The 13,452-nt window shown below is 37.4% G+C and overlaps 1 protein-coding gene across 1 annotated transcript in view; it reads right to left on the bottom strand.

Annotated features, from left to right (window-relative positions):
• Positions 1 to 13,452, bottom strand: part of LOC126458200 (X-linked lymphocyte-regulated protein PM1-like) — an 89,316-nt gene that overhangs the window by 10,045 nt on the left and 65,819 nt on the right. Inside the window, exons 2-3 of the mRNA XM_050095095.1 lie at positions 9,251 to 9,396; positions 9,038 to 9,151 (exon numbers count right to left, since the gene is read on the bottom strand). Of these exons, the coding sequence (XP_049951052.1) occupies positions 9,038 to 9,151; positions 9,251 to 9,396 (260 nt within the window). The remainder of the gene's footprint in view (positions 1 to 9,037; positions 9,152 to 9,250; positions 9,397 to 13,452) is intronic.

Raw genomic sequence — 13,452 nt, 5'->3', positions numbered from 1 at the left:
ATTTGTCCTCTAGCTATTCCTGCTTAGCCATTTTGCACTTCCTGTCAATCTCATTTTTGAGAGGTTTGTATTCCTCTTTGCCTGCTTCATTTACTGCATTTTTATATTTTCTCCTTTCATCAATTAAATTCGATATCTCTTCTGTTACCCAAGGATTTCTACTAGCCCTCATCTTTTTCTTACTTGATCCTCTGCTACCTTCACTATTTCATCTCTCAAAGCTACCCATTCTTCTCCTACTGTATTTCCTTCCCCCATTCTTGTCAATTGTTCCCTAATGCTCTCCCTGAAGCTCTCTACAACTTCTGGTTCTTCCAGTCCATCCAGGTCCCATCTCCTCAAATTCCCACCTTTTTGCAGTTTCTTCAGTTTTAATCTACAGTTAATAATCAATAGATTGTGGCTAGAGTCCACATTTGCCCCTGGAAATGTCTTACAGTTTAAAACCTGGTTCCTGAATCTCTTGCTTACCATTATATAATCTATCTGACACCTTCCAGTATCTCCAGGCTTCCTCCATGTATACAACCTTCTTTTATGATTCTTGAACCAAGTGTTAGCTATGATTAAGTTGTGCTCTGTGCAAAATTCTACCAGGAGACTTCCTCTTTCATTCCTTAATCCCATTCCATATTCACCTACTATGTTTCCTTCTCTTTCTTTTCCTACTATCGATTTCCAGTCATCCATGACAATTAAATTTTCGTCTCCCTTCACTATCTGAATAATTTCTTTTATCTCATCATACATTTCATCATTCTCTTCGTCATCTGTGGAGCTAGTTGGCATATAAACTTGTACTACTGTGGTAGGTGTGGGCTTCGTATCTATCTAGGCCACAATAATGCATTCACTCTGCTGTTTGTAGTAGCTTACCCGCATTCCTATTTTCCTATTCATTATTAAACCTACTCCTGCATTACCCCTATTTTATTTTGTGTTTATAACCCTGTAGTCACCTGACCAAAAGTCTTGTTCCTCCTGCCACCAAACTTCACTAATTCCCACTATATCTAACTTTAACCTATCCATTTCCCTAAATTTTCTAACCTACTTGTCCGATTAAGGGATCTAACATTCCACGCTCTGATCCGTAGAACTTCACTTTTCTTTCTCCTGATAACAAAGTGCTCTTGAGTAGTCCCCGCCTAGAGATCCGAATGTGGGACTATTTTACCTCCGTAATATTTTACCCAAGAGGACGCCATCATCATTTAACCATCAGTAAAGCTGCATGCCCTCGGGAAAAATTACGGCTGTAGTTTCCCTTTACTTTCAGCCGTTCACAGTACCAGCACAGCAAGGCCGTTTTGGTTAGTGTTACAACGCCAGATCAGTCAATCATCCAGACTGTTGCTCCTGCAGCTACGGAAAAGTCTGCTGTCCCTCTTCAGGAACCACAAGTTTGTCTGGCCTCTCAACAGATACCCCTCCATTGTGGTTGCACCTATGGTGTGGCTATCTTTATCGCTGAGGCACGCAAGCCTTCCCACCAACGGCAAGGTCCATGGTTCATGGGGAAGGCATTTAAGATTAAGGAACTGTAATTGAACTCCATATTTACCAGAATACACTTTATGGTGAGCTGAGAAATGAAATTTTCTGAGATAAATTGCAAGTTCTCCATAAATCTATAAATCTGTGGTGATGCAAGCTCTTAATGTTAACCATGAGGAGGGAATTCTGTTGGATTACTGCATAAACCACATGATCAAGTTATATGTTTTTGATGAGTCTGTTGCAAAATATATATGTAAAGCTCTACAGAATTTAGTCAGCTCCCGTGACATTAAATCTATTTCACCGATGAAACAAGGGAGTAGTCATTTACTTAGGGGGAAACATGCAGAGTCCCTGCTTTGTCCCAGTATTTTCAGGTGGCAATAACATCCATCTAAGCTGCCCCTGTAGAATAGAATGGAGAGTTCTTGCTGTTGTTACTGATGAACTAACAATGAGATTCAAACTAACTCTCGAAAAAGTTGGATGTAGATGAAGATGCCAATCACACTTTCACTGAACGGAAAGATGTAATACAAGGCACCCATGGGCAGCCATGCATAAAGAGTTATATACTGTAAGTGCTAATATTATGCAAAAATGGTGTACTAGTTTTAGGAACCACATAGATTAGAAAAATCTTATGTTTGACACTGTGCAAAAAATAGGAAAGTCATCTCAAAGTGTACAGCTTGAAACTACTGCAAAATTGAACCATTGTCGCAACTTGTGGTACAGCATTTGCTAGTAACTTCAGTATAAGCTGTATTTATGAACTGTTGGAAGTTCACTTATTTTGATATACAAGGGAATGTGTACCTGAAGTTCATACAGGAGTTTATGCCTGTCAGTGCAGGAACAGATTTCTTTTATTGCTGGACAAATGAAATTTTGCATACATGTAAAGTTTTTAAATAATTTAGGAACTAATTTCTGCATTGATGTTGTTCCACAGAAATTCAGCAGGAATTGATAGTTGATTTTTGGGATGGAGAATGACGTCACTTGGAAAATTTTTGTGAGTATTGGTGGAAGTGCATTAAATACACTGATGCAGGAATGGACGCTAAGGTGATTTCCACTGGTATGGAGAAAATGATTATTTCTAAATCCAGCAAGACTTAATTTTGCACCTCAGGATACTTAAGAAAATTATGTAAGGTTTTTCAGACGGGTAGAATGTCTGCATGTACATGATGGAAATAATCAACAATAACAGCCCATACCAAAGGCAAGCTTGTGATAAGCCTTTGCAGTTGATGCATGGTCGAGGCAGGCATCCAAATCCCAGTAGCACACACTACAATTGGAGCCATTGTGAGTTGTTGTATGCTATCAGAGCAGTGAAAGTGGATAATGTCTTGGTATGGAATTGACTAGAGACAATGATTTTTGAAGTCTGAAGGCTAATGTCAACTTTAAAGGTGAGGAAAAAGGTTTTAAAACAAATTTAAAGTAAGTGCGAAGCACTTTGAGTGCTTTTGAGTGATTTTTGAGTGTGGAGATGAGTACATAGGGATCCACCGGCCTGGACCCTGCAAAGAGAGACCACCTTGTTGATAGTTCCACCAACCCTGACATCAGCAACAGGATATTAACCTTGATGTGTGGAGGCAAGGTGTGACACTACAATACGATAGCTGAAGGCAGTCAGCATGAGCCATCTAGTGGCAAAAAGGTGATGCTAAGTTGTAGTATTAACATAAAATAAAGTCGAGAGAGGGCAGCAGGGAATGGAGACAGCCAGCGAGAGGCATCTAGTGCCTTAAAAAAGAAACGGTACTGCTAGTCTTACCTGGGGGACAGTACTCCCCCTTTGAAAATATAAATAGTGTGTAAGAAAAATATATAATAAATAAATAAGTAAAAATAACAATTAAGCTGTACTGATGGAAGAAGAATAGATAAACGTAAATAGACTATACGTAATGAACCAGTAATTTTACAATAACTACAAGGGGAGTTTCCCCCACCCCACCCCAAGGTTACACGGATGGAACAGCATAGCCAGCAGGCAGGAAAAAGAACAATGGTCAGAGTCAAGTCGAAGTGGCTCATGGCAGCAGAAGTTTCGCACGTGAACTGGCGAGGCCTTAGTATGCAGTGCATTAACTTTGGTTAATTATTATAAAAGACAGCGCTGAGATGACGTCATGTGGATTGGAGCAGTGGCATATACATGTTAAAAAGGGTCGCAGAACAACGAGAAGTATATTACACTGATAAGGGCGTCATTGTGCAATACGGCAATGATGATGGCAACCAGGTATTGCCACAGCTTTGGACTCCGCTACGGTATATACAGAGGCAACGGTAAAGAAGAAAATTTGTTAAGTGCGCTGTTTTGGGCCAAGCTTGTGAACATAAGATGTTCCCAGCACCGTGAGCAATTGTAAGTGCGAAACAGTGCCTTAGAACAAAGACCAAAAACAAACAAAAAAGTTTTTGATTTTCCAGTGTAAAAGAAGTATATGTATATATATCTATGTGCTACAAGTGAAAGAGTATTAAATCAGTGCTTACCCCAAAGAGTGGTCCCAGTGAATGTTGTTTGAGTGTTAACCTGAGTCCTTCACCACCTGGTACATGGTTTGGGTACAAGTCATGGAGTACACAAAAGGTTGACAGGAGCACTGGCAGTTGCACTAAGGCAGAGAATTTTGCTGGTGATAGTTACTCAGAATTGACAACTGTGGAAGTCAATGAGCTGGAGGGATCAGAAGACACTACAAGGTACTGTACTTGCAAGTTCCGGATGCTACGTTATTGGTGAAAATGAGTGAGCAGAGTAACTGCGTGAAAGTTTCAAGTGACCCAAATTGAAGGATTAAGGATAAGTGCCATGATTAAATCCAGAAAGATCATCACAGCTCAGTAGCCTTATCAGTAGTTAGTGTAAAGATATTAGTAGATGTAATATTCTAGTAATAATCCTTGTGTTGTGAAGGGGAAAGGTGTGTGATGGGATAGAAAAAGTGAGCGTCCTTACTGAAGGAGATGTGTCTGGATAAGGGAAGATTAAATAAAATAGAATACCTCAAAGGGAATCAACCCAAGAGTTACTGCGTGAAGTGTTGCCAATTAATCCCCATTATAAAATTCTTGTATAATATAAACAGAGCATGAGGATTGTCAACTACAGGCGCCACGAAGTGGGTCGTGGAGGGCAATCTGTCAGGCAGGTGTGCAGTCGCAGCAAACAAAATCTGATGGAATAATCCTGGGGAGGGCACGACTGCCACAAGGGGAATCACAGTGTGAGTGACTTAGGCTCAGTACAGAGTGATCCCCTTGATAGTAGCTCCAGATATGATATTTTTGATGAAATAAAAGAGGACCAGTTTGCGTTTGTTCTACAATATTATTTTTATTGTTAACCGGTTTTCGGCTTACAAGGCCATCTTCAGACATTTACCAAGTATTATCACCAAAGAAGTTAAATGTTAGCAGACAACATTGGAAGAGAAGTAACACATGTAGACTGAAGTAGAAACATACAGTAAATAACATCTTTGCAATGAAATAGTAAAAACTGAACAGTACATAAACAACAATGGAGTTGACAGGAAAACCTTTAGCACAAAATAGGAATAGCATGCCTACATAACAGTTTCTATTAATAAATGAAACTAATAAAATAAAATAAAATTAGTACTAGACAAGGCTGCATCAGGAGGTATGAAACATGGAGAGTGATACACAACCAATTAAAAGGAGAGACAGTTGTCAATGTAAATACAGAATACATAAGGAACTTAAGCAATATCAACAATATAAACAGGAATTAATAAATGCAGGAAAATGGAGGTGTTTGAGGGAACCTACAGTTTGAGAGTGTGGTGGTACTGCATTTCAACATTAACATTATAATCAAAGCAGTGGCTGTGTACCAGTTTTCATTAAATAAAAGAGCAAAGTAAAATATGAACAGTATTTGATGAGACAACTACAAGGGGTGTTAAACATTGACAGTAATACAAGTGCCAGTTAAAATAAAGCCTTAACTATTGAAACTACAGTCTATGTGGAATACAAAGACAACTTCAACAAATAAAACAACTTAATGAATACAGGAAAATGGGAGTACGTAGCAAGAGAGAGTGGGAAGTAATGAACAACAAAGATGATTGTATGAAGTTTAGGAGAGGGGAAGGTTTGAGTTGTGTCTGGTCATTTAGGATGAGATCTGGACTGTGAGCAAGATGTTTGTTAATTTCCAGGACTTCCAGCAGGTTGAGTTTATGGCCTTTGTTTGCTAAGTGAAGTACATGGGACACTGGCTGGTAGTTGTGACCCTCACTCAGTACATGCTCAGCAAATACAGAGTCTGAATTCTGCAACCTCCAGCTGCATTCATGTTCAGCCAGCCTAGTTGATATGTCTCTGCCTGACTGATCAATGTAAAATTTTTCTCAATCAGAACAGGTGATTTTGTATACCCCGCTGTTGGCTAAAAACTGGATCTTGTCTTTTCTATTAAAAATACACTGGGCAGTCTTGTTCCTGACATAGTAGGAAAGCCTATACTTGCAGGATTTCAGTGCTTTGGCTACAATCTGTGATAGCTGACCTAGAAATGGAAGTGTACACCATTTCTTGCAGACAGTGGATGGGAAAGCAGGTGGGGTATAGAGGAGGGGTATAATTTTCCGTTTTTGTTTCCTGTGCAAGATGTGGCCAATAAGGACTGAATTGTAGCCATTGGCTGTGGCAGTAAATTTTATTGTATCTATATTCTGACAGAGCTGATGCACAAGCCTAATGTCAGTCCTGTGGAATTGAATGACTTGAGACTGGCCACACAGACATGCCTCACACAGAACTATTTCCAGTTCCAAGGGACTCTTTATAAACAATTAGATGGCTTAGCTATGGGTCCACAACTGTCTCTCCTTTTAATTGGTTGTGTATCACTCTCCATGTTTCATACCTCCTGATGCAGCCTTGTCTAGTACTAATTTTATTTTATTTTATTAGTTTTGTTTATTAATAGAAACTGTTATGTTGGCATGCTATTCCTATTTTGTGCTAAAGGTTTTCCTGTCAACTCCAACTATTCAGTTTTTACTATTCCATTGCAAAGATGTCATTTACTGTATGTTTCTACTTCCGTCTACATGTGTTACTTCTCATCCAATGTTGTCTGCTAACATTTAACTTCTTTGGTGATAATACTCAGTAAATATCTGAAGATGGCCTTGTAAGCCGAAAACCGGTTAACAATAAAAGTAATATTGTAGAACAAAAGCCAACTGGTGCTTTTCATATATTATAATGTTGCTCTACCAAGAACCAACGCAAGATTCTAGTAATAAAATAAAAGAGGATTATATTTTTGGGATTGCAATTTTAATAAGTGAACCTGAACAAAATGTGGTGAGACAAAAAGCCAGTGCAACAACATTTAATTGACAAATTTGGGATCCCTGGGCTCTGAAAATTGACTTGGGAAAAGGTATGGTTGCAAATGTGCCCATGAGACATAGCTCAGAACCTAATAAGGTGGAACAATTGAAAAGCACAGAAGTACCTGACAATGAAACAAAAAGTATATACAGATTTGTGCTCCATGGGAAGTCTGAATGGGAACTGCCCTTCAGGCTATTAAGTCATGGGGGCTTGGGTGGGGGTTATAATTTGCAAACTGCATAGGTTTTATGTAATTGCATTTAAAAATGGAATTCGTGTTCCAAAACTGGTCATTGAAATAAAGATATTTTATCTGTGGTGACAGGAAAGATATGTTCCTACCCATTTTCCATCACTGTATATGATAATACTGTTCTATGATGGGATTATGTAACAACATTGCAGACTGGTGTCAAAAACTGAACTTCACGAATAATACAAATGAGCTTAAAGGCATAGGCAACTCAACTGATAACAGTTGTGTTAAACCAGGAGTAATACAATAAATATATCTGCATTCTATGGTTTATTGACATAATACTGATACAAATAATTCTGTTACCAAGCACCAAGTTGTAGATGGACACTTTACGAAAAATTATACAAACTGATGGCAGTTATACCAATGTCCAGGAAGTGCAAGTGAAATTCAGAATTCTGGCAGAATCACAAGTCCATTGACATACTAACCTAGAGAATACTGAAGTCCAAGTTCCAATACAGCATTCAGATTCTAAGTTCAGAGCACAGCCACATCAACATTGAGCAGCAATAACACTGCAAAGCAGCACTTCCAAGTTGTGGAGTAGAACATAGCACGATAAGAACTGGCTTATAGATGTCAGTAGCAGTGTTAAATAAGGCTCCACAGATAATGGAGCCGGCAGCTGGGGTCGCTGTATATTCTGGGCAGCCAATTGCTGAGTTTTATGGGTGGCCAAACGCTGTGGTTTGAAGCTTGTGCATGCAAGGCAGCCTACAATGTTAGCAGCATGCCACACACAAAGAATAGCAACTGATGCATGTAATGGAGTGCGCAGCTGCTCAGTGTGGAGCTTTAATAGTGGTGGATATGGCGGGTTTGAAAAGTTGTTGATTGGCAACACTGTACTTTATGCTGCACACTGATGTTGTACATTGGTGCTGTGATAGAAGATGCCTAAAAAGCTGTATTAGTTTCAATAGCTTAGACATTTGAAACAACCATGCTGCATTTCCATCCACTGTCAGATTATATCAAACTAGCTGCACAAACATCCTCTCAGAAAAATTCTTATTTTGCCTTCTCTTGAATGGACATACACCCATAAAAAAAATTGTGTGACAGTGCATAAACTCATATTTGCTCATATATGAGCTATTCAAAGGAACCATCCTAACATTTGTGAGTTAGGAAATCTATGAACACAAAAAAAAAAAAAAAAAAAAAAAAAAAAAAAAAAAAAAAAAAAAAAAAAAAATAGTCTGGAGGCCAGACAGGGATTTGAAAGTTGCTTCTAAAAATGAATCCACTTTACCAAGTGCCTTTCTTGGTATCTGTTCTTTAAATCTGCCAGTGCACCACCCACCATTCATTTGTAGCTGAGTGGCTGACAGTCTTCATGTTTTCTAAGTTATGTTTGAAGGACTGACCGAAAGTGCTTGGTTCCCTTTCTCTCTTTTTAGCTTGAGCGTTACTGAGCAAACATTAATACAAGGTCTGTCTCAAATCATATATCGTTGTATTTTTCCCTTTCTTAAATGGTTTGTAGGTACTTTGTCAGGCAGACTGTGAAATCAATATTCCATTTTCTTCACGATATTTCAAAGATGAATGGTGGTATTAAGAATATGTCAGCTCAGATACCTAGTTTCTCTGTTCTTGAACCCAGTGAGGTGAGCTACATTAGGTGCAGTTGAAACAGATAAATTTTATAACCATACTAACTTTTTTTGCTAAAACAATTAATCTCTTGTACTAAGTAACAGAGCTTTGAATTACAATGTATGTTTATTTGAACAATGTAGCAATACTGGAATGAGAGGACCACTTTCAAGAAAAAAGAAAAAAAAATGTTCTGATTTTTATCAGCAAAGGAACAATAAGGTCACCACAGTGAGATAATTTACAGAATAATTTTAAACATACCTTGAAAAAGTCTTCATGCAACTGTTTCAACATTTCAATATTTTCTTTCATAGTATCATATTTTTCTTTAGCTGCCTTCATGTGTCTGTGAAGTAATGTAAATAATTTCTTTTCCTGATGGTAAAAATTGTATACATAAATTAAAAAATGAAATAGTTTTCAAAATTCTGTACAATATTGGCATTAATGAACAGAAGTCTTTAATTTCCTTACTTCTTCTTTAAAATTGTCTAGATTTGATTCCCACTTCTGGCGAACTTTTTTGACGTTTTCCTGAAAATCATTTAAGTCGATCTTCCGTTTCTCACGCTGTGCTGTCCAAAGCTGTGTAATTTTGTTTTGGATGACTTTTATTGGTCCTATTAATAAGAAATTATAATGTTACTTATACATAATAGGAAATAAATGAACAATGAAATTAAATTGCTGGAACTAAATAATATGTATTGCCCAATAAACACCTATAATCATTGAATTTCCAAAATTTTGGATAATTTTTTTTAATTTTCTTCTCACTGTGACGTATAAGTAAGAAAAATAAGTCCTTCAACTTAGAAAACAAGGGGTTAATCATGTTTCTGTAGGCACTAAACAGTTTTGAAAACTGGGAATACAGCCATCTAAATTCAGTTCATTAATGTTCCATTCTAGAATTAACTATGAAATTCAACATAACAAATAAAAAAAATGAATCTCAAGTTGGAAAAGATAATAAAGTGACTTCTTTATTATACTTTGAATACAATCTTCAACTACCTGAACAGAATAAAACTATTAAGTTTTGCTGTGAGCAAATGTAGTTCAATAAAATTCGCTGACATTGGTTTGTGAAATGTGATCATAAATTTCATTGTATATTCATATTTAAGAAACATAAGTCTTAAGCTTTTGCATTATGTGCCCCTTCAGAGGTAATGCATAACACCTGTTGTCTCCTGAGACCATTGCAAGTGAGACAGCAGAATTTGGAGACAATAGTGACTGTATATTGAGATTGAGTTAGTTCATGAGGAGAACTTCATCCATAAGCTAAGCAGTTTTCATAATTTCTACATTATGCCCACATCCAACACTCAGCACCAATCATTTAGTGCGTAATGGTCTATTCTAACGAATTTGGGTGTTTTTTTCTGACGTCAAACAAACACGTTGTGCACAACAATGTGTTCTTCTGCAACAAGTCATTGTTACTCTTGACCACAGTTTGACAGTGGCTGATCACTTGTATGAACAGCTAGTTGATGGCCATGTCCACATAAAAGTCAGTGCATAAGTTACAGCATAGCTGCAGTATGACAGTACTGCTTTTGCACTTGGTGCTGCCTCTGGTAAGGTCTAGTCTGCCTGTGAAGGGTGCACAGGACAAGACTTCAGTAATGTATGAATATAAACTCAAGAATTAGAGATTTCAACTGTGGGGATTGTAATGGAACTGATAAATAGACATCATTTTGTCATATTATACACTAAAGTCATGTTAAAAAAACTTTTGATTAAGATAATACTAAGTTAGGTGTTGTGATCAAAATCGATTTTGAAATTGTATGTTCTTTGTAGCTTATGGCCGTGATCTTTGGTCTACAACAGGTTTTCGGCACTTGAGTGTTGGCCGCGGTTGAGTGTAGTTGTTTATCTAGTTTTGGCAATAAATATGTGTTTTTGTTACAAATAATCTGTGGAATACTGCATCATGATTTTGATAGTCAGTGATAATTAAAAAACCCACACCTTTTCTTGGACCCAGAGCAGCAGAGGAATCATCGCCTAGACAACGAGAAACCACATAGACAACGCAGACTCAGCAGCATCAACAAAGGAGACATCATGGCCAGCTCTACTAAAGCACTATACAGCCATTAGCCACACCATAATGGTGACCTTATGGAGATAATTTTTCCAGCACAGTAGAGAGGGTTCATGACAGGATGCCCCTCAATTTTCAACAAGTTAAAGGTTTGCTGGACTAACTATAACTAGAAATGTAATTAAAGACAGACCTTAATATGTGAGGCACGATCAGTGTCACTTGAATATGTGAAACCATGTGAACCACTTCTGATCACTTTACACCAACTAAAATCAAAAGGCAGAAACCTGTTGACTTCACAATACCCATACTCTTGACCTATACATGTGTAATGTGGGCGTCAGAAAGGGTACTATTTTACCTGTTCATAATGTCATTGCGGAGAAAAAAAAAAATCAACTAAAACTTTCACTGTTTTAAGAACTGTCCTTTCCAAAACACTCTGTCCATAAGCTTTAGAAATTCAATTGGCAGGAAAGAATAATTCCTGTATTTTCCCTTAGAAGTTAACTACAGGAATAGATGTATGAATTAAATACAACAGAAACACTCATTGGGGTCATTACAAAAGATGTGAGTCCATTGTATTAAATACTGAGTCAGCTCTCTCTGTTAATCATTTGGCATTCTGTAGCATATCCTATTTGGGTGTACACCGGAAACTAGTTGGAACTCAAGACTTTTGAGCAGTGGCCCTCATTGATCATTATTAACAATGTGCTGTGGATGTCTTCTTCTTAATAATGACATCATATCATTCCTATCTGGAGTTCCCATTATTTGTCTGCATTCATATCTTATTTGGTATTATTTTTACTTTCTTCAAGTTGAGCTTTTCTTAACACTATACAAAAAATATGTAAACATTTAATGTCTTTAAAGATGCATGCAATCCATTATCAGGTGCTGGATCATAAAAGGATACATTCTGGCAGCAGTATATATAGTGACATTAAATTGGTGCTTACACATACTCTTACTGATTTAGGGGAAATAAAATCACTTTTTTAGATTTTTCAACAACCACAAGCAACTATTACCTACATCTGTACAGATCAGCTGTAAATATTCATAAACATCACAAAAATTTTAATAGGAAGGAAGATGACATGGTGCTCAACAAGACATGAACAATAGTTCCGAGAAGCTGGTGTACACAGTCAAGGATAGCTATCCGTGATCACACGATATCTACATCTGTATTCATACTCTGCAAGCCACTGTACCATACATGTCAGAGGGTACATCAGACCTATATTATTGATATTTTTCCTATCACTCTCCCATAATGAGGGAGGGAAAAACGACTGTTTGTATGCGTTTGTACGTGCCCTAATCTCTTTTAACTTATCCTCATGACCACTATGCATGATATACAATGGTGTCAGCATAATGGTCACACAGACTTCTTCAAATACACATTATCTAAATTTTCTTAATAGGGTTTCATGAGAACTGCACTGAATTCCTTCCAAGGATTCCTATTAAAGTTACCTGGACATTTCTGTTACACTTTCATGTTGGCTAAACCAATCTGTTGCAATCTTCACAGTGTGCCTCTGAATCTAGTTAATGTCTGTTGTTACAAGCATCTTAAGGACTTCTAACAATGGCACAATACTCTAGAATCGGTAATCCAAGAGACTTGCAGGCAAATCCTTTACATGTGCATTCCATTGCATCATTTCAACAAACCTAAGTCTTCCACTTGCTTCCCTAATACTGAATTTACATGATCCTCCCATTTCATATAGCTTCTTAGTATCACCCCTAAATACTTATATGATTTGATGAGCTCAAGATGTTCACCACTTACACTATATTTCCAATTATTTGGGGTAATGTGAGGGAGAAGATGCACAAATAATTGAAAAACATGAATAATAAAGGTATTTTCAAACATGTATTTTTTATTTGAACATTTTTCCAAATTCTGTGCATAGGTGCTGTAGGCCTGTTTATTTCCTAAAATGGACTGTGATGTTGGTCTGCTTTTTTTTCTTTTTGCTTACAGCATTTAAAATCTTTCTTGCAACAATAACGTTACTGTGCTGAAACCCCCTCTGGCCCACATAATCTACAAGAGCATCAACACATTTGAATGTGGTACAGTGACAGACAAAGTCACTGTCTTCATCTGCACTTTCACATTCACTGTCATCTTCTTTGTTTTGTTGTACAGCACCAGCCATAATTTTGGCAGTACTCATACACTGGAGGTCAGGTTGACATGCACCGATCTTCAGCCTCTCATTCAGATTTTCTTTGACATCTTCAAAACTATTTAAACCCACTGCCAGATTCATTATGTGTGCAGCTGCTATTTCTTCATCAGTGAAACCTTGAAAATCACTTTCCTCTATTTCTGGAAGAATTTTCCTCCACGATCAAACTAGAGCATGTGGCTTGACTTCTGCAAGGCATCAGTAATCCTGAGTATGGCATCTATAATAGTCAGTTTCTTCCAGAAAACCACCAAATCAATCTCATCAACTAGCATTTAGAGCAGACCAGCATTTAGTGCCTTTTAACTGAAGCAATTACACCTTGGTTCATTGGGTATATAATTGCAGTCACATTATGAAGTAAAAACTTAATTACAATGAGA

This window comes from Schistocerca serialis, chromosome 1 (assembly GCF_023864345.2).
Source record: "Schistocerca serialis cubense isolate TAMUIC-IGC-003099 chromosome 1, iqSchSeri2.2, whole genome shotgun sequence".
Taxonomy (NCBI): Eukaryota; Metazoa; Arthropoda; class Insecta; order Orthoptera; family Acrididae; genus Schistocerca; species Schistocerca serialis.
Note: the sequence above shows the minus strand (reverse complement) of the source record. Positions and strands in the feature narration are given on the sequence as shown.